At 42.8% G+C, this 24932-nt stretch overlaps 1 protein-coding gene across 1 annotated transcript; it reads left to right on the top strand.

Annotated features, from left to right (window-relative positions):
- The first annotated feature begins 14320 nt into the window (after positions 1-14320).
- On the top strand, positions 14321-16378 carry LOC138089264 (kelch repeat and BTB domain-containing protein 7). Its single transcript, XM_068984695.1, has one exon. The coding sequence runs from the start codon at positions 14333-14335 to the stop codon at positions 16376-16378; it is 2046 nt and encodes a 681-aa protein (XP_068840796.1). The 5' UTR covers positions 14321-14332.
- The last annotated feature ends 8554 nt before the right edge of the window (positions 16379-24932 follow it).

Here is a 24932-nt window from a genome sequence, read left to right as displayed (position 1 = left end):
ATTATGGTTTCTTGGTTTCAGCCACTAATAGGGTAATTTGTTACAACCCAAATATGTAACTGATGCACCCCATGACCTTTAATCTCCTTTAACCTCAAGGAATGATTCTTGCTTTGCCTGAGGCATCTGTTACATTTGGAGTTACAAAATGGTGATGTTCTCAGACTTTCATTCCTTCTAAATTTATTAGCTGGCATTCTTTTTTAATTAATTATTTATTTATTATTTGGCTGTGCTGGGTCTTTTTGCTGAGCAAAGGCAGTGGGAACGGAGTAGGGGACGGCGGGGCTACTCTTGCGGTGTGCAGGCTTCTCATTGCAGTGGCTTCTCATTGGTTTTAGGCTTGTGGGCTCAGTAGATGTGGTGCACGGGCTTAGTTGCCCCATGGCATGTGGGATCTTCTCGGACCAGGGATCAAACCTGTGTCCCCTGCACTGACAGGCGGATTCTTATCCACTGTACCATCAGGGAAGTCCAGAAACAGATTTTTGTTTTCAGGAATGTTACATAACAGATAAACGTTTATTTAAGGAAATGTAAATATCAATAACTTCAGATAGGCAGATGACACCACCCTTATGGCAGAAAGTAAAGAGGAACTGAAAAGCCTCTTGGTGAAAGGGAAAGAGGAGAGTGAAAACGTTGGCTCAAAGCTCAACATTCAGAAAACGAAGATCATGGCATCTGGTCCCATCACTTCATGGGACATAGATGGGGAAACAGTGGAAACAGTGTCAGACTTTATTTTTCGGGGCTCCAAAATCACTGCAGATGGTGATTGCAGCCATGAAATTAAAAGACGCTTACTCCTTGAAAGGAAAGTTATGACCAACTTAGATAGCATATTCAAAAGCAGCGCTATTACTTTGCCAACAAAGGTCCATCTAGTCAAGGCTATGGTTTTTCCAGTGGTCATGTATGGATGTGAGAGTTTGACTCTGAAGAAAGCTGAGCACCAAAGAATTGATGCTTTTGAACTGTGGTGTTGGAGAAGGCTCTTGAGAGTCCCTTGGACTGCAAGGAGATCCAACCAGTCCATTCTGAAAGAGGTCAGCCCTGGGTGTTCTTTGGAAGGAATGAAGCTAAAGCTGAAACTGCAGTACTTTGGCCACCTCATGGGAAGAGTTGACTCATTGGAAAAGACTCTGATGTTGGGAGGGATTGGGGGCAGGAGAAGGGGACGACAGAGGATGAGATGGCTGGATGGCATCACGGACTCGATGGACATGAGTTTGGGTGAACTCCAGGAGATGGTGATGGACAGGGAGGCCTGGCATGCTGTGATTCATGGGGTCGCAAAGAGTCAGACACGACTGAGCGACTGAATGAACTGAACTGAAGTGTTAACACATCATGTGAAACAAGGCAAAATGAAGATCGTCTGCCTTAATGTTTTTCATTAGTCTGCCTTAATGTTTTCTCAAACCTTGCTGTTTATACCAGTCACTTGGGAAACTTTCCATAAGGCAGATGCTGATTCAGTAGGTTTGGGGCCTGTGATTCTGCATTTCCAACAAGCTCCCAGGTGATGACCAACTATCATGATGGCCCACAGACACCACTTGGAGTAGCAAGGATCTGGGACATCTGTTAGTTAATAATGAATACTTTCAGTTGTTCTATACTTTATTTTTGGACAATGGGATTCAGTTAAATTCACAATCCTACATCATGCAGATAGACCTTTAGTCCCCAAACTACAAAGGGAAACTTGACATTTTTCACTGTAAGTAGAAAAAATATTAGGAATGGACCTTTAACCATGCCCTCCTCCAGGGGATCTTCCTGACCCAGGGATCAAACCAGTGTGTCCTGCATCTCTTGCTGGGCCTTTCAGCCAAAGATAAATCAGGGTTCCTGTAAAACAGTCTAAGGAGCCACAGTTCATTGCCTCGTATAATCAACACCTTTAAAATAGCAAGGAGTAACAAACTTTATTTAACAAGTACGTTTTGGAACTTCCCTGCTGTTTCGGTGGCTAAGACTCCGCACTCCTAATGCAAGCCGCTGGGGTTTTGGAGAAGGCAATGGCACCCCCACTCCAGTACTCTTGCCTGGAAAATCCTGTGGATGGAGGAGCCTGACAGGCTGCAGTCCATGGTGTCGCTGAGGGTCGGACACGACTGAGCAACTTCACTTTCACTTTTCACTTTCATGCATTAGAGAAGGAAATGGCAACCTATGCCAGTGTTCTTGCCTGGAGAATCCCAGGGACGGGGGAGCCTGGTGGGCTGCCGTCTATGGGGTCACACAGAGTCGGACACGACTGAAGCGACCTAGCAGCAGCAGCAGCACCAGCAGGGAACTAGGGGGCTTCCCAGGTGGCTCAGTGGTAAAGACCCTGCCTGCCAATGTAGGAGACACTGGTTTGATTCCTGGGTGGGGAAGACCCCCCTGGAGGAGGAAATGGCAACCCACTCCAGTGTTCTTGCCATGGACAGAGGAACCTGGCAGGCTGCATGCAGTCCATAGGGTTGCAAGGAGTCGGATACGACTGAGCAACTGTGCACTCACTCATATGAGGAACTGGATCCCACATCCTGCAACTAAGACCTGGCCCAGCCAAATAAATAAATATTAAATAAACAAACAAAACTTAGAGATAGTTTCAAATTGAGTCAAGGGACCTAGGATCACCAAACTACTACAAAGAAATTGTTTTTAAAATCATTTGTCTCTAGTGTTGGGGGGCAACAGTGATTAGGAAACATGCGTTGGCAGGGGTGGAGCTTCTGGGGTGCTGGTAATCTTCTATTTCCGGGCCTGAATGAAGGCTACATGGCTGTATTCATTTTGTAATAACTGTATTTATAATTGAGTTATTTTGGACAGTTGCATTCACCTGTGTAACTACCAGCCCAATCAAGAAGAGAACATTTCCACCACCCCTGAAAGTTTCTTTGTGTTCCTTTCCAATCAACAGAACAATCTGTTACCTACACCCACTCCCCCAACAGTGGCTGCCTCTTTCATGATTTTGATTCATCAGAACTTATTTTCATTGTTCTGGAACTTCACATAAATGGTCATAGAGCATATACTCCCTGTATATCTAGTTTCTTCTGTTCAAAGTTTTTGATATTCAATTTATAATTGCAGGTATCAAAGATTGTTTCTTTTTACTTCTGAGTAGTATTGCACTGTATGAATATACCACAATTCATTTCTTTCATTCTATTGATGCATATTTGGATTATTCCCAGTTTTGACTAGTATGGATAAAGCTTCTATGAAGATCTTTGGACAAGTCTTTTTTTTTTTAAATAACTTCATTCATTTATTTTTGGCTGTACTGGGTCTTTGTGCTGAGCGTGCTTTTCTTGTTTCAGCAAGTGGAAGCCGCTCTGTAGTTGCAGTGCTCAGACTTCTCTTGTTGCGGAGCACGGGCTCTCGGGCACTTGGACTTCAGCACTTGTGGCTCCTGGGCTCTAGAGCACAGGCTCAGTAGTTGTGGCGCATGGGCTTAGTTGCTTTGCTGCAAGCTCAGGGATCGAACTCATGTCTCCCACATTGGCAGGTGGACTCTACCACTGAGCCGCCGGGGAACCCCTGCACAAGTCTCTCTAGGCGTGTTTTAATTTCTCTTGGGCAGATGCATAGGTGTGAAATTGTTGGGCGTTTAACATTCAAAGAAACTACCGAACAGGTTTTAAAACGGATATATCAATTTATAGTCATAGTATTAATATATGAGGGTTCCAATGGCTCCCTATTATCACCAACATTTAAATTGTTGACCTTTTTAAAAAAATTTGTAATTGAAGGATAATTGCCCTACATACAATGTTTTTGTTGGACAGTATTGTTGATCCTTATTTTTAATATTATTGATCTTAAGTTTAGCCATTCTAGTGGGTGTGCAATGTTTTCTCATTGTGACTTTAATTTGCATTCATCTGATGATGAACAACATTGAAAGTTGAACAGCTTTTCATATGTTTGTTGAGTATAATATGTATTACAGATAGTTTTTCCTAGTCTCTGACTTGCATTTTTATTTTGTTTTTCACTGCTTTTTGATGGGCAAAGCTGTAATCTTGTTTGTTTGTTTTTTTTAATTTTTACTGATTGAGCACACAGAGTAGTCAATTCAGAGACCTGAAGTAGAATGGTAGTTACCAGGGATTTTAGGGAGGAAGACAGAGATATTATGAATGGGTACAAAGTTGCAGTTTTGCAAGATATAAACAGTTGGATGGTAGTGATGGTGGCAAAACAAGGTGAATATACTTAATGCCAAAGCAATGAAAAATTCAAAAATTGTTAAAATGGTAACCTTTATGTAAAGTATATTTTATAGAAATTAAAAATTGTTTTAAGTGTTTTTTTTTTTTTCCCAGCTGGTGTTCGTGCAGGAGGGAAAGCAATCATTGTTACTAATAACTTAATTCTCTCTGGTGTACCTGAAAGACACCCAAGGAAGGTACAGAAGAGATATTGGGGTCCAGAGCCCCACTTAGTTTAATGTCTCTATCCTGGAGTATTTCCATTAGACCCTCATCAGTTAATTAGAAAAGAAAGACAGTTTGACTAAGAGTTAGTTATTCTTTTGTGTGTTATTCACCGATTCATGTACTAACACTAAAGATTTAATTCACTAGGTTATGGTAACACATGGCAGGCAAACTAGCAGCAGGAGCAGACTGGTTTTTAAGTAAAAGTTCTCTAACTTTAACCCCTAACTTAACTTTAAAAAAATCTAAGCGCTTGATTTTGAATATTTAAATGTTGATCTGTCACATATAAACGGTTTGTACAGCATAAACTACTATATTATTTCAAGGAATGTGTAGGCATGTATGAATACCATGTTTTGAGGGTCTTGGGTTTTTGTACAACGCAAGGTATGTTTGTTTAAATAGTTTAATTTAGAACTCTTTGGAACTTCTTAGTAAAGACAATTATAGAATCTTCAACTGATTTTTGGAAAGGATGTGAAAGAAGAAATATGAGTAACCCTCTTATTAAGAAGTTATGAAAAGAATTTTGCTCCCTAGTTGATGAAGTGTTGATTAGGTGAGATGTCACTGTACCTGTGAATGTGCCTGATTTGCCCATCTAAGACCATCAGAAATGCTGTTCTCTAGGACCTCATCTTTGTCTAAGATATCCTAGTGAACCTACATATCATTTAGTACTGAAAATACTGTAATACTCTTCAGAACCTTTGAAAAGAAGTGTGGAGGAGCTGGAAGGCTTGGAGCAGACACGGAAAATGTATTTGCTCCACTTATGACGAAGGTTGGGAGCTGGAACGAGCATAACGGAGGGTTATGAGCATTCATCGAGTGCCTGAGGCTGGGAACGGATGACGAAGGATCAATACGCCCGGCCTTGAAGCATTCAAAGGCTTCCTTATGACCACCTGTTTCCTGCGAGCAAGGACTGTTGTTTCACGATAAGACTCCCTTTAGAGTTTTGCCAAAGTCACGTTATGTCTTGTTGCTAAGTCGCTTCAGTCGTGTCCGACTCTGTGTGACCCCATAGACGGCAGCCTACAGGCTCCCCTGTCCCTGGGATTCTCCAGGCAAGAACACTGGAGTGGGTTGCCATTTCCTTCTCCAATGCATGAAAGTGAAAAGTGAAAGTGAAGTTGCTCAGTTGTGTCCAACTCTTAGCGACCCCATGGCCTGCAGCCTACCAGGCTCCTCCATCCCTGGGATTTTCCAGGCAAGAGTACTGGAGTGGGGTGCCATCGCCTTCTCCGATATTATGTCTTAGGTGGTAGGAACTGTATTTTATGCTTGAATGCTGTAATGTTTATCTGGAATGGCTACGTGCAAGTCTGCCTGATGCTCTATTCCCTGAGAATTATAAAACTGCGCAGCTGGATAATAAACATTGTCAGTCCACTAGAGGCTGTCCAGGGACAGTGTTCCTTGCAGAGCACGGTTTTCTGAGCCTTACAACTGGCGCCCAACGTGGGGCTCGAAGCAGCAGACTGGTTTTGAACAAGGACCGCACTCCTGCAGAAGCGAGGTAAGCAGGATGGGACATCAGACAAGTAAGATTCCTTTTGTTCATCTCATGCATCATTTCTTGAAACAATACGGGGTAAATATACCTGAAGAACAGTTAACTAGCTGTTACCAGACGGTGGTTAAATATTATCCGTGGTTCCCGGAGGAAGGAACCTTGGATTTACAAACTTGGACCAGAATAAAACACAATGTTCTAAAAGCCTATAGACAGGGGGTAAAAATTCCCCCACAATGATGGGTAACCTGGTCTCTTTTACCAGGGACGGGGGAGCCTGGTGGGCTGCCGTCTCTGGGGTCGCACAGAGTCGGACACGACTAAAGTGACTTAGCGGCAGCAGCATGGATCAACTAGAGGGCCTGGGAGGAGATTTAGAGGTTGAAACTGTTCGATCCCTGCATGAATATGAATTGGAAGAGAAGGATCTATCAGAGGTTTTAAATCAGAAAAATGTAATGCTAGGGCAGATTACGGACAAACAGGAGTCACAAGCTGCCTCGATGCCGAAAGCAGCTAAATAAATCAACTTTACCAGAAGTCCCTGATCCACTTTTACTTTGCTTTTCGCGAGCTCATATTAACAAGCCTCTAACCCCTGCCCCTCCTCCGGCCTTTCCGCCCGCTGCGATGCTGTCCGTTGCTGCTGCTGCTCCCCCGTTTCCTAGCATTCCTCCTCGGGACATGCCTCTTTGTGCATGGGCTTTTCCAGTCCAATTTAATAATCCTCAACCTGGACATAATCAGTGGCAATCACCTGATTTCAGTTTGCTCACACAATTCCAAAAGGCATGTACGTTGTATGGACCTACCTCACCCTACTGTATGGAATTTCTTAGGGGCTAAGCGGATCAGTGGCTTCATGCAGATTTTTTTTACAGTTGCTAAAATGGTTATGACTCCACAACAGCTACTACAGTGGCAAATGTGGGTCACAGATGACGCCAAATTAATCTTGCAAGAACAGCAAAGCAGGGGAAACCCTGCTGGACTAAATTTTGAAATTCTCACCGGCACCGGAGCTATGGCTGAAACTGCTGCGCAATTACAATTTGTGCCCCTGCCCATGTTGTACTGGATTAAGGAAGTAGCTATCAGAGCATGGGCTAAAATCGACAGTTCTACCTCTGATGGATCCTTTGTAAAAATATTGCAGGGACCAACTGAAGGAAATCAACCCTGGGATTTCTTTGGAAGGAATGATGCTAAAGCTGAAACTCCAGTACTTTGGCCACCTCATGCAAAGAGTTGACTCATTGGAAAAGACTCTGATGCTGGGATGGATTGGGGGCAGGAGGAGAAGGGGATGACAGAGGATGAGATGGCTGGATGGCAACACGGACTCGATGGACGTTGAGTCTGAGTGAACTCCGGGAGTTGGTGATGGACAGGGAGGCCTGGCGAGCTGCGATTCATGGGGTCGCAAAGAGTCGGACACGACTGAGTGGTTGAACTGAACTCAACTGAAGGATATGCTCTGTTTATTGGTAAATTGAAGGAGGCCATTGATCGCAGTATTAAGGATGCATCTCTGCGAGAAATCATTTTGAAACAATTTGCTTTTGATAATGCTAATGAAGATTGTCAGGCCATTATCAGATCCATTAGGGAGCAAGGAAGAGTTATGGAATATTTGAAAGCTTGCAGGAATGTGGGGACAATTCAACATAAAGCTAAAATAGCCGCTCTAGAAACCTTAAATGTTTCCCAAAAATCCAAAGCTAAATGTTTTAACTGCGGCAAGCCAAGACACCTGCGGAGGCAGTGTCGCCTGCCTCAACAAACAGGCTTTTCTCCTGACAAAGGAGGGGCTATTAAAACTAAGCCCCACCCCCACCCCCCACCCCCGCCGCGCGGGCTCTGCCCAAGGTGTGAAAAGGGGAATCATTGACTGAATGAATGCCGCTCTAAATTCGATAAACAAGGCAATGCCTTACCCGTCCAGACACCTCCTTCGGGAAACTAGGACAGGGGTTTTCCTCTAGCCCCGTTAACAAGGAGGACAACCAAATATTACTGAATTAACAGCGGCTACCAGACATAGCTCATGTGTAAACATCCCTGCTCCCCGAGATATGGAATTATTAATGGTAAATAACCCTATGAAAATCTTAACTGGATATTTTGGCCCTATACCAAAAAATACTGTGGGCTTCCTGTTGGGACGAAGCAGCAACACCATGCGCAGGATAATTGTACATACCGGAATCATTGATGAAGATTACATGGGTGAAATTGCAGTGATGTTACATGTGACTCGCAACTTGTATTTACAAAAGGGTGACAGATTTGCTCAGCTATTGCTATTACCCTATGTGCCCCCACTTAATAGAAAGGAAGATACCAGAACAGGTGGCTCTGGGAATACTAACGTTACTGCAGCCCTTTCAACTGTTATAAAAGAAATTAATAGGCCCATGTTAAAATTAAAAATCAGAGGAAGAACTTTTGAAGGAATGTTAGACACTGGGGCGGATATCTCCATCATAAGAACAGAGGAATGGCCTTCGGACTGGCCTGCGGTTTTAGCCTCACACAAGTTGGTGGGAGTAAGAACTGCAGATGCAGCCCAAACTTATGTTAGTTCATCTTACTTACAAGCCCTGGGCCCTGATCAATTAGTCGCTTACATTAAACCATACACTGCCCCATTACCATTAAATTTGTGGGGAAGAGACTTTCTACAACAAGCTCAAGCGACTATACAATTGAATGAAACTTTTTCTTAGGGGTCACTGAGATAAAGCCACTGAAGTTAGAATGGAAGTCTGATAAACCTATCTGGACAGCTCAGTGGCCCCTATCAAAAGAGAAACTGTCCGCTTTGCATACTTTGGTGGCTGAACTACTACAACAAAATAGAACAGAAACTACTCAATCACTGTGAAATTCACCAGTTTTTGTCATTAAAACGAAATCAGGTAAATGGAGAATGCTAACAGATTTAAGGAATATCAACACTATAATGATTCCTATGGGAGCATTATAGCCAGGACTCCCGAGTCCTGCTATGGTTCCTAAGGACTAGGCTGTTATGATTATTGACTTAAAAGATTTTTTCACTATACCCTTACATCCAGATGACAGGCAACGCTTTGCCTTCTCAATACCTTCTATTAATAATCAATCTCCCGTTCAACAGTATCAATGGAAGGTCCTACCCCAAGGTATGATGAACTCCCCCACGGTCTGTCAACTCGTTGTTGATAAAATTTTGCAACCCATCAGACAGCAATTTCCTGAAGCACATGTCATTCATTATATGGATGACATTTTATTGGCTTCTCCCTCAGAATCTCAACTGAGTTTATTAGGTAATGAGGTCATAACAAATTTAACTAATCATGGACTGCTAATAGCAGAAGATAAATTGCAACACCACTCCCCTTTTAAATATCTTAGATACCTTATGGACCGCTCCACTGTAAAGCCACAGAAACTATCAGACAGGGTAATTTACAAACACTTAATGATTTCCAGAAACTTCTTGGGGATATTAATTGGCTACAACCTACTTTGGGGATTCCCACATATGCTTTACAAAATTTATTCAAATTATTAGAAGGTTCCTCTGATTTAAATAGTCCCTGACAACTTACTCCTGAGGCTGAGAAAGAATTACAATTGGTAGAACATAGAATTCAACAAGCATTTGTTTACCGTATTAATTACAATTCCCCTTTTCAGATATATGTCTTTGGTACTAAGATATCTCCTACTGCCATTATAGTGCAGGATAATCACCCCATTGAATGGGTATATCCATTCCAAACAGACTAAATGCATTGTTTCCTATATAGACTTGATAGGGAAAATCATTTTCCTTGCACGCTCTTGTTTACGCGCTATAACTGGATATGATCCTACTAAGATTTACCTACCTTTGGCAAAAACAGAAATTGACAATGCTCTTCAGGTGTCCACTACCATTCAGATAGCCCTTGCCGACTATTCAGGGGAATTGTTGGCCAACCCACCTAAAGGAAAATTATGGAATTTCTTGCAAAATACTTCCTTTACCATCAATAATATTATTTCTGAACATCCTCTCACAAATGCACCTAACTATTTCATAGATGGAAATAAGGCAGGATGGGCAGCCATAATAGGTCCCAACCTGAAGGAAAAAAAAATTAAAAGTCCCTATCAATCCATTCAAAAAACAGAATTATTTGCTTTATAATGTTTACTTACTCTAATAAAAACCCCATTGAATGTTTTAACTGATTCTCGCTATGTAGCACATCTTTTTCCATCCTTTGTAACGGCTCACTAGACTCCATCCCTTCTTCATTACTCACATTCATGCTCATTCCCATTTACCAGGACCCCTCAATCAAGGCAATGATTTGGCAGATCGCCTCATTGCCCCTATATTTTCTTCCCCCGAACAGGAACATCAGCTCTTCCATACCAATGCTAATAGATTACACGTTCAGTATAAGATACCGTTACAAATGGCTAGAAAAATTGTTCCGGACTGTACTACATGTGCCCCCTTTCATTTACCCACTAGTCCCCAAGGAACTAATCCTAGAGGCTTACAAGCAAATGAATTATGGCAAGCTGATTGTACACATTACAAACTGCCCCCTTTTAAAGTGTTACTTGTAGTCATAGGTACCTTTTCTGGCTTCATCTGGGCAGTTCCTTCCACCACTGAGACCGCTAAAGCTGCCACCACAGCTCTTCTGCAGAGTTTTTCAGTGATGGGGATCCCTGCCTCCATTAAAACGGACAATGGTCCTGCTTTTACAGCCAATGCTTTTCATGATTTCATGCATCACTGGGGTATTTGCCATCTTACTGGCATCCCGTACAACCCTCAAGGCCAAGCCATCATTGAACGGGCCCACTGTACACTCAAGCTCGTTCTTCATAAACAAAACAGGGGGAATAAACTAAGGGACCCCTATGGACCTAAAGCCATCTTACCTATAGCCCTTCTAACAATCAATTATTTTAATTTGCCTCTACACAGTGAGGAAACACGAGCAGAGCGACATTTTTCTGATTCACCCTCGCGTATGCCTGAACAAACTGCCATTTGGGTTAAATGCCTTGATCAATGGCTGCCAGGGACACTTAAGTTCCTAGGAAAGGGATATTGTCTTGTCATTTTAGATGATGGAACCGAACAGTGGGTCCCACTCAGAAAAGTCAGAAGACGGACAGGCCTTGCTCCACACCCCCCGACCGGTAACAGCAATAAAACAGAAACTGCAACAGATGACATTGAACGACAGCAAGAAAATGAAACGTCCCTGGCATAATGTGCCTTTTCCAACCTGGGCGCAAATGAAAAATCTGTCAAGACGAGCTGAGGATACTCTATTGATGACCAACAGTGAGGTAACACCGGAAAAACTGTTGCTGGCTATGATGGCCATTTTAACCTGCGCTTCTGGGGTAAGTGGTAATTACGCCTATTGGGCTTATATCTCCAACCCACCTCTTATAAGTGGTGGATTGGACAGAATCATCTCCTGTGGTTTTCACAAATGATAGCTTACATTTTCCTGCCCACTGGTCAGATCTAGAACCACGAGTAAAAGAAGAAGGAAAAACAGTTAATTTAACAAATACATCCAGTGCTCCCCATCTGTTTTGGTGCCCTCCCTTTGTGTCTCTGTCTGTATCCACAATGGTGGGCTTACTCTTTCTCAAATGGCTCTTTCCGTCTTGGAATGTTTGCTACCGTGACCTTTGTTCTCATCTGGACAGAGACTACCTACCGTGGACAAATAGCCAACTTCACTCACTATCTATTTAGGCCTTCTGAGCCTCCTTGTGACAATGTATTTTGGAAGAAAAAATCGTCTGTGCCGGGAATGGACTGGTCCAACTGTAGAGGAAGGTTTGGAAAAGTCTCTGTTCACGCCAACATGACTTTTGTAGACTGGGAGCCTCATGGACTCTTTGTGAATTGCTCAGAATCTCCAGAAAATAATAACACATGCCAATGGTATAATGTTTCAGCATCACATTTTAACAGAACACAAACAGGACTCTGGCATCGACGTGATGAACTTTTGAACTGGTACAATGGAGGTCTTTCACTTCCCAGACCCCAGATAATCAGTCCTGTCCTAGGGCCTGAACACTGGCATCTTTGGAAAATTCCTGCTTGCTTGTCCCGGTTTAGTGTCTCATATGCTTATGCACATGTTTCCATCCCACAAAATTATACTATTGAGTATAATTATACTGGTTATGTTAGTGCTTGTGTAAATGCGCCCTATCTTTTTGCTATTGGACAATTTAGGAGTAATGGCTCAATTCTGTCCTGTACTGAATGTCGTTTGTATACTTGTTTAAATCATAGTGTGCCAATTAATGTTACTAAAGACAGTGTTTTTTTAGTCTGGCAAAGGACTGACTTGTGGGTTCCAGTCCAGATCTCTGAACCCTGGTCAGGTTTCATGTTGTTGTCTTTTGTTCTGAGAGAATCCCCAAAAAGAAGCAAATGCTTTCTGGGCTGGATCATAGCTGCTATAGTGGGTATTATTTCAGTTGGAACCGTTGGTACAGTTTCCGGAATGGCATTGTACAATTCTATTCAGAATCATGATTTGCCGGGAAAAAAGGACTCTCATGATCTCTGGGCCCGGCAAGCTCAGATAGATCAGCAAATTCAAACACGCTTAGATGACTTACAAGCCGCCCTTATGTATGCGGGGGATGATCTGCATGCTTTACAGGTACAATTGAATTGCGGTGTCACTGGAATTTCACTACTTTCTGTTTGACCAATATGCCCTACAATGCCACTGAATATCCTTGGGAGCAAATAAAGTTACATCTTTTAGGTTCAAAATCAAACATTAGTCTAGATATAGAAAAATTGAAGCAACAAATCACATCTACCTTCAGCAGCATTCCCCCTGTGTTATATAACACTGACTTCTTCCACTAGTACCTCCTTTCTAAATCCAAAAAATTGGGTACCCCATACGATGGCTACTTATGCGTTGATCTGTTTACTGTTTGTTATTGTTCTTGTAGGATTCCGAACGTTATGTGCCCGAGTCACCTCCGCCCAAAAAACAGGAGTAACTGTGGCTGCAGCAGTCCTTGCTCTTAAGGAAAAAGGGAGGAAATAAGGAGGAGCTGGAAGGCTTTGAGCAGACACGGAAAATGTATTTGCTCCACTTATGACGAAGGTTGGGAGCTGGAACGAGCATAACGGAGGGTTATGAGCATTCATCGAGTGCCTGAGGCTGGGAACGGATGAGGAAGGGTCAGTACGCCCGGCCTTGAAGCATTCAAAGGCTTCCTTATGACCACCTGTTTCCTGGGAGCAAGGACTGTTGTTTCACGATAAGACTCCCTTTAGAGTTTTGCCAAAGTCATGTTATGTCTTAGGTGGTGGGAACTGTATTTTATGCTTGAATGCTGTAATGTTTATCTGGAATGGTTACGTGCAAGTCTGCCTTATGCTCTAGTCCCTGAGAATTATAAAACTGCGTAAATGGATAATAAACTTGGTCAGTCCACTAGAGGCTGTCCCTGAATGTTCCTTTCAGAGCGCGGTTCTCCGAGCCTTACAAGAAGCAACAGTAAACACAAAGTTTTCTTTGTAGAAATTGCTCATGGTTTCGAATAAGTGGATGCCTCATTTTTCATAAATTCTAAATGAAAAGCCAACAGTTACTCAATATTTGTATTTTAGTCACAGTGTAAACAATTATTGATCTAATCAACAAGTATTTATTGAAGCATCCTATGTCCTATGAAATTTAGATCATTCCATTCTCCCAGAATCCTATGAAATACTATTATCCCCAGTTTCCAGACAGGGAAAAGTTCTGACAGAAAATTTACACAACTGATGAATATTAAAACGGGACTTCCACTCTAGACTTCAAACCCACAGCTCTAAACCATCAAATCTGGAATAAACACTTGCTGATTCTGTTAGTTAAAGCAGTAGACCCCCAGAAGCCTCGCGATATTACTGGAACTACTGATCCCAACATGCACAGCGGCTCCTGTGAGGCAGCCTAAGCCGCAGAGTCCGCGGGGTCCCGGCATGCCTCGAGGCGCGAAAGGCAACCTGGGAGCCGTAGTTCTCCTGGGCACCTACCGGTATTGCCAGCGCGGCGGTGGCGGACCGCTTGGTTCCAGTTTGTAGGTCCTGTGAGGGCGAGCTGAGGCGGAGAAAGGGCGTGGAACTGGAACCGGGTGAGTCAGGCACTGTCTACGCGATAAAGGGAGGCGGCACCGCGGAGCGGGGCTGACTTAAATCAGCGCGGCAGTCTTTTCAGGGACACAGCGGTCTCGGCGTCAGCGAAAAGAGAGCGAGGAGGCGCCAGAGCCCGGTTCTCGTCCTTCTCTCCCCGCCGCCCTCTTCACCATGCAGTCCCGGGAAGAAGCTCCGCGCTCTCGCCGCCTCGCCAGTCCCCGCGGCGGGAGGCGTCCCAAGAGGATTTCCAAGCCCTCAGTTTCGGCTTTTTTCACGGGCCCGGAGGAGCTGAAGGACACGGGCCATTCTGCAGCCCTGCTGGCCCAGCTCAAGTCCTTCTACGACGCGCGGCTGCTCTGCGATGTGACCATCGAGGTGGTCACCCCCGGCAGCGGGCCTGGCACGGGCCGCCTTTTTTCTTGCAACCGTAACGTGCTGGCGGCCGCGTGTCCCTACTTCAAGAGCATGTTCACCGGCGGCATGTACGAGAGCCATCAGACGAACGTGACCATGCACGACGTGGACGCCGAGTCCTTCGAGGTGCTGGTCGATTACTGCTACACCGGTCGCGTGTCATTAAGTGAGGCCAACGTGCAGCGCCTTTACGCGGCCTCCGACATGCTGCAGCTGGAGTACGTGCGGGAAGCCTGTGCCTCCTTCCTAGCCCGCCGCCTTGACCTGGCCAACTGCACGGCCATCCTCAAGTTCGCCGACGCCTTCGACCATCACAAGCTGCGATCACAGGCCCAGTCCTTTATAGCCCACAACTTCAAGCAGCTCAGCCGCATGGGTTCGATTCGGGAAGAGTCCCTGGCAGATCTGACCCTGGCCCAGCTGCTAGCTGTCCTGCGCCTGGACAGTCTAGACATCGAGAGTGAGCGGACCGTGTGTCACGTGGCGGTGCAGTGGTTGGAGGCGGCTCCCAAGGAGCGGGGTCCCAGCGCTGCAGAAGTCTTCAAGTGTGTCCGCTGGACCCACTTCTCTGACGAAGATCGGGGCTACGTGGAAGAGCTGCTGACCAAGCCCATTGTAAAGAAGTACTGTCTGGACCTTGTTGAAGGGGCCCTGCAGATGCGATATGGTGACATGTTGTGCAAGTCTCTGGTGCCCAAGCCAGAGAGCAGCAGCAGTAGCTCTGTTGTGTCCATAGCAGAAAATCCACCCCAGAGGCTGGGTATGTGTGCCAAGGAGATGGTCATCTTCTTTGGCCATCCCAGAGATCCCTTTCTGTGCTATGACCCATACTCGGGGGACATTTACACAATGCCATCACCTTTGACCAGTTTGGCTCACACTAAGACTGTCACCTCTTCAGCTGTCTGTGTCTCTCCAGACCATGACATCTATCTAGCTGCCCAGCCCAGGAAGGATCTCTGGGTGTATAAACCAGCCCAGAATAGTTGGCAGCAGCTTGCTGACCGCCTGCTCTGCCGAGAGGGCATGGACGTGGCATACCTCAATGGCTACATCTACATCCTGGGTGGGCGTGACCCCATTACTGGAGTGAAATTAAAGGAAGTGGAGTGCTACAGTGTTCAGAGGAACCAGTGGGCCTTAGTGGCTCCTGTACCACATTCCTTCTATTCCTTTGAACTCATAGTGGTTCAGAACTATCTTTATGCTGTGAACAGTAAGCGCATGCTCTGCTATGATCCTAGCCATAATATGTGGCTGAACTGTGCCTCTCTTAAACGGAGTGACTTTCAGGAAGCCTGTGTCTTCAATGATGAGATCTACTGCATCTGTGACATCCCAGTCATGAAGGTGTATAACCCAGCCCGGGGAGAATGGAGGCGTATCAGCAATATTCCCCTGGACTCGGAGACCCACAACTACCAGATTGTCAATCATGGCCAAAAGTTGCTCCTCATCACTTCTACAACCCCTCAGTGGAAAAAAAACCGGGTAACTGTGTATGAATATGATACAAGGGAAGACCAGTGGATTAATATAGGGACCATGTTAGGTCTTCTGCAGTTTGACTCTGGCTTTATTTGCCTCTGTGCTCGTGTTTATCCTTCCTGCCTTGAACCTGGTCAGAGTTTCATCACTGAGGAAGATGATGCACGGAGTGAGTCTAGTACTGAATGGGACTTAGATGGGTTCAGTGAACTGGACTCTGAGTCAGGAAGTTCAAGTTCTTTTTCTGATGATGAAGTCTGGGTACAGGTAGCCCCTCAGCGAAATGCACAGGATCAGCAGCAGGGTTCTTTGTAAATATTTTGAAATACTAAGATGTTTCTATTGCTATGAATATATCTTAAAAAGATGTCCTTTCCTTTTTCTGGGGAAAAAAGAAAACTTTGATTAGGATTGCATATTTGGTTTAGAAAGGGTAATGTTTGAATTGCTAATGTAATGTTATAAAATGTAAACAGTCCATGAAATCAGCTATATAATTTACTGTGCTGAAAGTTGAGATTAAAATATGCCCCCACCCCCCCAAAAAAATGAACCATGTAATTGATTAGAATGCTTGCTTGTTTTTTTCTGTGTTCAAGAATTTGTTGCACTAGTGAATTGTTCTCATTAATTACACGGTTTATATTTTGATTATCTAATTTAGTCTTCTGTTCATTTTAAAATTCTGTTTAGTGTTGTGGGGGGAAGTTAGCTTTTTCATTTTTGTGTAGAAAATTGGACTAGAAATTGTTGGCAGGGTTTTGAAGATTTCTATCTTCCTTCTGAATAATGAAAGTAGTAGATTTCCCAAATTCTCACATAGTCAGTTTTTAGTATTCTTTATAGTTTGTTAAAATTTGGTTTGGTTTTCTTCTCTTCTGCAAAGAAAAACAATTGGACATATAATTAAGGTTATCAAAGAGTGATTTCATTTTGATAATGGACAGAATGGTCTTAAGCACTCACAAAAAGTAAGAAAAAAAAATCAGGATTCCACTGTCTTACAAAAAATTTTTATTTTTGGAATATAAAGTGTGTACTTGCTAAATGTGACCATTTTTCTGTCTTAAAAAGCATCTGTTCTAGTAGTATCACTATTTAGACCTTTCTAAACCAAAAACAATAGATAATTTGCTGTATTTCTTCATTTATACCTGATACATGTTTCACTGAATCAGAGGAACAGTTGTTTTTTTCACTGGACGTGTGATTGGGTAATGTAAAGTTTTAATCCATTGGTCATGCCTTGTCTTAAAAAGTTTATATGCTTTCCTACAACATTTTGGCTGTATAGTTTTGGTGTTTGTCTTAGAGAATTCTTTGGCAGGAAGTGATTTTTGTGAGGTGATACGGCTTTGAAGATATGTATAAGCTAAAAACAGTATTTTATTGAGATCAGTAGTAGTTATTGTGTCTATCAACTCTAAAATCAAGTGCCAGAAGAGAAGTTTAAAATTTTAAGCTGTGTATAAAATTGTTTTATGTAGCATTGAAATTTTCTGTCAGTTTTGTAAGTCACTGTAAATGATTATCAGCTTGAAGGTATTTTTATATTAAAAGTTGACAAATAACATAAGTGGATGATGACATTTGGGGCCAAAAGTGAGAGTATGTTTCCTCTAAAATACTTCCCTAAGCAGTGGTGTACCTAGTTATTTTATTCATTTGTATCTCTCCTATATTTCTCTGTGAACCATGCTCCAGTCTGATTTTTGTTTTTTTTCATTTTATATCACCATAATAAGGGAAGATCTAGAAACAGAGACTTAAGTTGCACAAATTTGATACTGTTAAATACCGGAACATATAGGTGCTTACTTTTTGAGGGTCTGTTAATACATACGGTTGTCACAATACATATACATGATAAATAGTGTATATGTACAAATGCTTATGGTCTAGAAATTTGTTTATACTCACTTAGTTTATCTTCAATCGTTGTTCAATAACATACTAATTCCTCTTCTATATTTATTCTCTAGTGACCAAATGCTGACATTTCTTTTCACCCAGGCAGAGTACTGAGGAGTATATTCTGGAGAACAGAATTTTGAAACTAAGAAAAGGGAGGGAGAGAGAAAATGGTTTAAAAAAGCCAGACACACAAATAATGTTTTCTTGGCCATTTCAATGGGCCGCTGGAAGAATCTACAGGAGGTTCCTGTCTAACATTATTTAGTGAAATAAGATTCCTACTCTAGCAGCATATGTTCCTTCCAAACAGCAAACAGTGCTCTAGTTTTTGTTCATAGAGGGATGTCAACAAGCATTGCTCTTAACATGGAAAGCTCTATCTTAACTGTATTTTTTGGCCAACTTTTCTTCACCAGTAACTTTTTGTTGATAGTTTTTTGTTCTGTAAGATCGAAATAGAAACAAGCTGTTCACAACCACATTATCCATCTACAGAATTAAGGTGTCCAACCAATTGATGAGACATTTTCTCATGTGTCATTCTCATCCTCTTGAGTTAGGTAGAAACTAATTAATAGTAAAATATTGGTTTACAAAGAGCTTTTCTTAGAAAGGATTTTGGTTTCATAATATGTTTGTGAATTAAGGATAGATGTTAACCTTTTTTTTTTTTTTTAATAGATAAATGATTTGTACATGGTTAGTTACAAATAAAACTGGCACTAGAACCCCAGGCCTTCTGACCTCTTGATTTAGTTTGTGCTAAATATACGAAACCCATGCTTACATAGTGTGACACAACTACCAGAGCAGTGTTGAAATCCCTTCATCACAGGAAAGCTGCTTTGTCTCAGTTTTACAGTTAATCGACACAGATTTTAGCAGATGCTTAATATAATGTCATTTGCAGGATTACTGTTTGTAAAACTTAAGAATGATCTTATTTTTTGTATCTATCTGCCTGTAGTCTGAAAAGCTCAGAGAACCCAAATTATTTCAAATAATTTAAATATTCAAACAGTTAGCATTGGTATTTTCAAAAGGACAAAAAAAAGGGGGGGGGGACTAATTTAGTAAACAATTTGGGTTTAGGATTAAATTTAAATTATAATTTCCTTCTATATCCTCTGGGTGAGCAGTGTTTTGTGTGTGTGTTTGTTGTTGTTGTTGTTTTACTCTGTTTCATACCTGGATTTTATTGATAATCTGATGAAATCTTTTGACCCATTCCCTAGAAAAATGTACATGTTTATGTTTTCATAATTTCAAAGGTGTTAGACATTTCTGCAGTTCATTTGCACACCCAGGGTAAGAACACTGTAACAGTCCCAAGAACACTTCTACGAAAAAGGAATTAGCATTTTGCAAGAGACATATTGCTCAAATGTTTGTGAGGGGGGAAGGGCATTATTAAAATAGAGCTTAAAGAAATCATGTGCATTTTCCACCTGAAAGGGATCTGAGTATCAGAACAAAGACAAAATTGACACTTGGTGAATTTCAGATTTCCTCATGATGTTATGCCTGAGAACAGTTAAGTAACTAAATGTAAGTGACTTAAAGAAATGGGTCAGATGAGCTAATGTATATGAAACCTTTGACATGTGATATTATTATTGTCTAAAGTGAAAGAAAATGAAGTCTCTTTGAGACCCCATGGACTGTAGCCTACCAGGCTCCTCCGTCTGTGGGATTTTCCAGGCAAGAATACTGCAGTGGGTTGCCATTTCCTTCTCCAGGGGATCTTCCCAACCCAGGGATTAAACCTGGGTCTCCCTCATTGTAGGCAGACACTTTACCATCTGAGCCACCAAGGAAGTCCAGGGATTATTGTCTAGGAAGACTGTATATATATTAGGGTTCAAAGTAAATTATAAGTTGCAGGTATTTCAGACTTGATATCACAGCTGTTTATTAGGTATCTAAATTACAAGTTCTTTATCTCATAATGACCAGGTAAACAGGTGCTTGGAAAGGGCATCTACCCATAAGGAATTTATTTAAGATATCATTTAAAAATATGAATTTGCTATTCACCGTTCACTAAACTAGAAACCAGTATTTTGCCTGATGTCATTTTCACCAGTTTGTGCTGAATGAGGAAAAATAGATAAAACAATGGGTAAAGTGACGTCGCTCAGTTGTGTCCGACCCTTTGCGACCCCATAGACTGTTGCCCACCAGGCTCCTCTGTCCATGGGATTCTCCAGGCAAGAATACTGGAGTGGGTTGCCATTTCCTTCTCCAGGGGATCTTACTGACCCAGGGATCGAACCCAGGTCTCCCGCACTGCAAGCAGATACTTTAACCTCTGAGCCACCAGGGAAGCCCAAACAATGGGTAAGTTGTAAACTAAAAGTATTTAATTGATTTTTTTTTAATGTTCATGAACTGGAAATATAAAAAGTTCGCAGTTCTATGTCAGTCCCCTAAACTTGAAAGTTAACTTGTCTTTGAAATCCTAAAATCTGTCTCTTGCTTCTTGGCTGTTTTACTTTACTCAGTCCTCTCATCTGATCTCTCTAATATGTGCTTAAGAGTGTCAGCATCTTTTCATCATAACATTACAAGAATATTTATTATAGCAAATATGATAGAGCAGGAACGTATAGGAAACAAAATTGTTTGTATAAAATATGGCTAACTAGCAATTCTAAGAGCATTTATTGATTAACTGTTTTAGAACCATAGAGATTGATAAATATATACAAACAAACAATTTTAACAAAGCAAAACAAGATAATAGTGTTCACAGAAGCTGTCAAGTCTTCCAGTACCAGATAGACAGTACATTGTGTCAGTTCAGTTCAGTGGCTCAGTCATGTCCGACTCTTTGTGACCCCATGTACTGCAGCACGCCAGGCCTCCCTGTCCATCCACCTACTCTCAGAGTTTACCCAAACTCATGTCCCTTGAGTCAGTGATGCCATCCAGCCATCTCATCCTCTGTCATCCCCTTCTCCTCCTGCCTTCAATCTTTCCCAGCATCAGGGTCTTTCCGATGAGTCAGTTCTTCCCATCAGGTGGCCAGAGTACTGGAGTTTCAGCTTCAACATCAGTCCTTCCAATGAATATTCCAATATTCAGTCCTTCCAGTATTCAGGACTGGTTTCTTTTAGGATGGACTGGTTGGATCTCCTTGCAGTCCAAGGGACTCTTAGGAGTTTTCTTTAACAACCCTGGGGGTGGGGAGAGGTGGCAAACTATCCGTTAATTCTGGGGAAATTAGCAAATAGCAGTGGCTGTCACTTCAGGGCACAGCCTGATCTAGTCTCAGTATCCGTATGGTGTTATTTTACAGAGAAGGTATCATGGGGCCATGTTTTCCTCTCACTTTATACTTCCGTTAGGGATCTGTGTGTGGTTTGTTCAACAGAGACCCTATAGTTTTGAGGGTTTTTAAAGATTTTTTTTATGCGGACCATTTTTAAAGTCTTCATTGAATTTGGCACAATATTGTTTCTGTTTGACATTTTTGGGTTTTGGGCCTCAAGGCATGTGGGGTCTTAGCTCCCCAACAAATGATTGAACCTGTACCCCCTGCATTGGAGGGTTGAGAATTAAAAATTGAGAATTTTTAAGTAGAGACTTGACAGTTGAATCTGTTTTGTCGAGAATCCTCTCCTGGAGGTATTGACAGTGTAAGGCAGAGGGGGCAAGACCAGTTAAAGGAAGGCAGATGGAGTCCAGACGGTGAGACTGAGGTAGGAGACGGATGGGCTCCTGGGCCAGACAGCCGGTGTTTGTCAAGTGGAGTAAAAGTCAAGCTTCGTTCTAACCTAGACACTCCAAGGACAAAGCTAGTGGCAAGAGCTGAGCACTGCTAAAGTAAAGAGAGAAAGTACCCACTCCCGAGATCAAGGAAAACTTCTCTACCTGCACAGGTGCAGAAAGGCTCCTTGGGGGCTGAAAAGGGAGAGAGCCCCACCCCCATAAGTGTGGGCAGGCACCCACTAGCCATCTTAGCAAAAAGTTGCTCATGCATCTTGGGTAGGGTCCAAGGACAAGTGAGGTGCGGAGAAAGAAACGAGATAATTGGCCAAATGTAAACAAAGACCCAGAAGAACTGTCCTATATAAGTGATTGAAGTTGCCTTCTGACTGCTGCAGTCTTCGTTCAGGACTCCACACTCCTCTCTGGGCGTGTGTCTGCCTGGTTTCTGAATAACTCTGTTCCTCCTCACTCAGGATGCCTGTGTTCCTCTCCAGGTGTATATCTCTCCCTACTTTCTGACTTGCTGTGCTTCTCATTAGAGAGGATGCCCATACCTTTTCTCTCTGGGTGTGTATTTCTCCCTAGCTTCTGTCTTAAATAATTTCTCTGTGTGCTCTCCCAGATATGCTGTCTCTAATAATAAACTTTGTACCTATTACAGTTTTAGCCTCCTTGAAACATTCTTGTCTGCAAATGGGGTAAAGAGCCAGGGCCACTTTGCTTCTAGCTTCTAGCCTCTAGTGATCTGGTGGCTGGGATTCCTCATTTGCATCTAGGCTTCCCAGGTGGCACAGTGGTAAAAGAATCTGCCTGCTAATGCAGGTGACACAAGAAACAAGGGTTCGATCCCTGGGTTGGGAAGATCCCCTGGAGTAGAGAATGGCAACCTACTCCAGGATTATTGCCTGGAAATTCCATGAATAGAGGAGCCTGGTGGGGTACAGTCCTTGGGATTGCTGAGCACAGCACACACACCCAACCCAGATTGAATTGCTGGGCAGGGAACTAAGATCTCTCTTCAGGACTGCTCACTGCTGTCTCCTAGCCCAATTGTGGGCTTGATGAGGAAGGGTCAGCCATAAGAGAGACTGAGCTAGATCTGCAAGTGTATGTTTAGAGGTGAGGGAGCTGAGAAAGGAAATATGAAAGGGATCTGAGACAGGAAGGACTACAGGCTATTTCCTAAGCTTCCGGCTTGCGTATCATGTGAGGGTACAGGCCAAACTTCTATACAAAAGAGGCCCTAAGATGTAAGGCAGAGACTGGCTTCTCTCCAGCTCAGAAGTGAGCTGTGAAGTGTTGGCAAGGTGGTTCTGGCCCACTGAGGTTCTTTATGAGCCTGGGTTCGTTCAGCACTGTCCCCACAGCTCCTAATAAGTGAGTTGTCTTCATTCTCATGGACAAAGCACGCCCACCAGGTTTACATCTATGTTGCAGCCTGCAGGGATGGGCAAAGAGAGGAAATGGAGAACACGAAATTCCTTTTTAAAGCGCTTTTACACCACTTTTGCCATTTTTTCACGGGGGAGAATTTCATCATATCACCATATCCAGCCACATGTTTACCAGAGAAATATCATTAGATGAATAGTATATGTCCAGCTAAAACTCAGGGTTTCTGTAATTAAATAGATGAGTAAGTGAATAGATTTTAATATCGATGTACCAGATTTCCTGTATTCAAGTGTAGACAATTTACAACATTCAAGCTTTGTTACTCTGATGGTCATTTCAAATCTCCCTAACCCTCCTTTTATAGTAAGTTCACAACCAAAAAAAGTTAAATTCCATATAATGGTGAATATTTAGAAAAGGCAGAGGAACCAGAAATCAAATTGCCAACATCTGCTGAATCATCAAAAAGGCAAGAGATTTCCAGAAAAACATCTATTTCTGCTTTATTCACTATGCCAACGCCTTTGACTGTGTGGATCACAATAAACTGTGGAAAATTCTTCAAGAGATGGGAATAACAGACCACCTGTCCTGCCTCTTGAGAAACCTATATGCAGGTCAGGAAGCAACAGTTAGAACTGGACATGGACCAACAAACTGGTTCCAAATAGGAAAAGGAGTCCATCAAGGCTGTATATTGTCACCCTGCTTATTTAACTTATATGCAGAGTACATCATGAGAAACTCTGGGCTGGAGGAAGCACAAGCTGGAATCAAGATTGCTGGGAGAAATATCAATAACCTCAGATATGCAGATGACACCATCCTTATGGCAGAAAGTGAAGAGGAACTAAAGAGCCTCTTGATGAAAGTGAAAGTTGACTTAAAGCTCAACATTCAGAAAACGAAGATCATGGCATCCGGTCCCATCACTTCTTGGGAAATAGACGGGGAAACAGTGGAAACAGTGTCAGACTGTATTTTGGGGGGCTCCAAAATCACTGCAGATGGTGATTGCACCCATGAAATGAAAAGATACTTGCTCCTTGGAAGACAAGTTATATCCAACCCAGATAGCATATTCAAAAGCAGAGACATTACTTTGCCAGCAAAGGTCCATCTAGTCAAGGCTATGGTTTTTCCAGTGGTCATGTATGGATGTGAGAGTTGGATTGTGAAGAAAGCTGAGTGCCGAAGAATTGATGCTTTTGAACTGTGGTGTTGGAGAAGACTCTTGAGAGTCCCTTGGACTGCAAGAAGATCCAACCAGTCCATCCTAAAGGAGATCTGTCCTGGATATTCATTGAAAGGACTGATTGGGAAGCTGAAACTCTAGTACTTTGGCCACCTCATGCAAAGATCTGACTCATTGGAAAAGACCCTGATGCTGGGAACGATTGAAGGTGGGAGGAGAAGGGGACAAGAGAGGATGAGATGGTTGGATGGCATCACCGACTCAATGGACTTGGGTTTGGGTGGACTGTGGGAGTTGATGATGGACAGGGAGGCCTGGCGTGCTGCGGTTCATGGGGTCACAAACACTTGGACACGACTGAACGACTGAACCAAACCGAATGCTGCATAATGACAAAAATAATTTGTTTCACAAACAAATGCATCCTTGAATGCCTTTAACACACACACACATACGAACGCTTGTCACATCCTTGCCCTTAAGTCCTATCTCAGTTCAAGTATTCCTAGAAATAAACAGAACTTAAGCCTCCAGAGTTAGGTTTCTCTGCCTAAATGCCTAAGCTCTTCCAATCCCTTCCTCCTCTGGGAACTGACCAGTGTAGTCCTCTTACTCATCTGTACAACATTCCCACTATTACAAAAGAGAGGA

The sequence above is a fragment of the Capricornis sumatraensis genome, chromosome 12 (genome assembly GCF_032405125.1).
Source record: "Capricornis sumatraensis isolate serow.1 chromosome 12, serow.2, whole genome shotgun sequence".
NCBI classification, from domain to species: Eukaryota; Metazoa; Chordata; class Mammalia; order Artiodactyla; family Bovidae; genus Capricornis; species Capricornis sumatraensis.
Note: the sequence above shows the minus strand (reverse complement) of the source record. Positions and strands in the feature narration are given on the sequence as shown.

Coding starts and splice junctions, on each gene's coding strand:
- LOC138089264 (XM_068984695.1), top strand. CDS start 14,333: ATGCAGTCCCGGGAAGAAGCTCCGCGCTCTCGCCGCCTCGCCAGTCCC.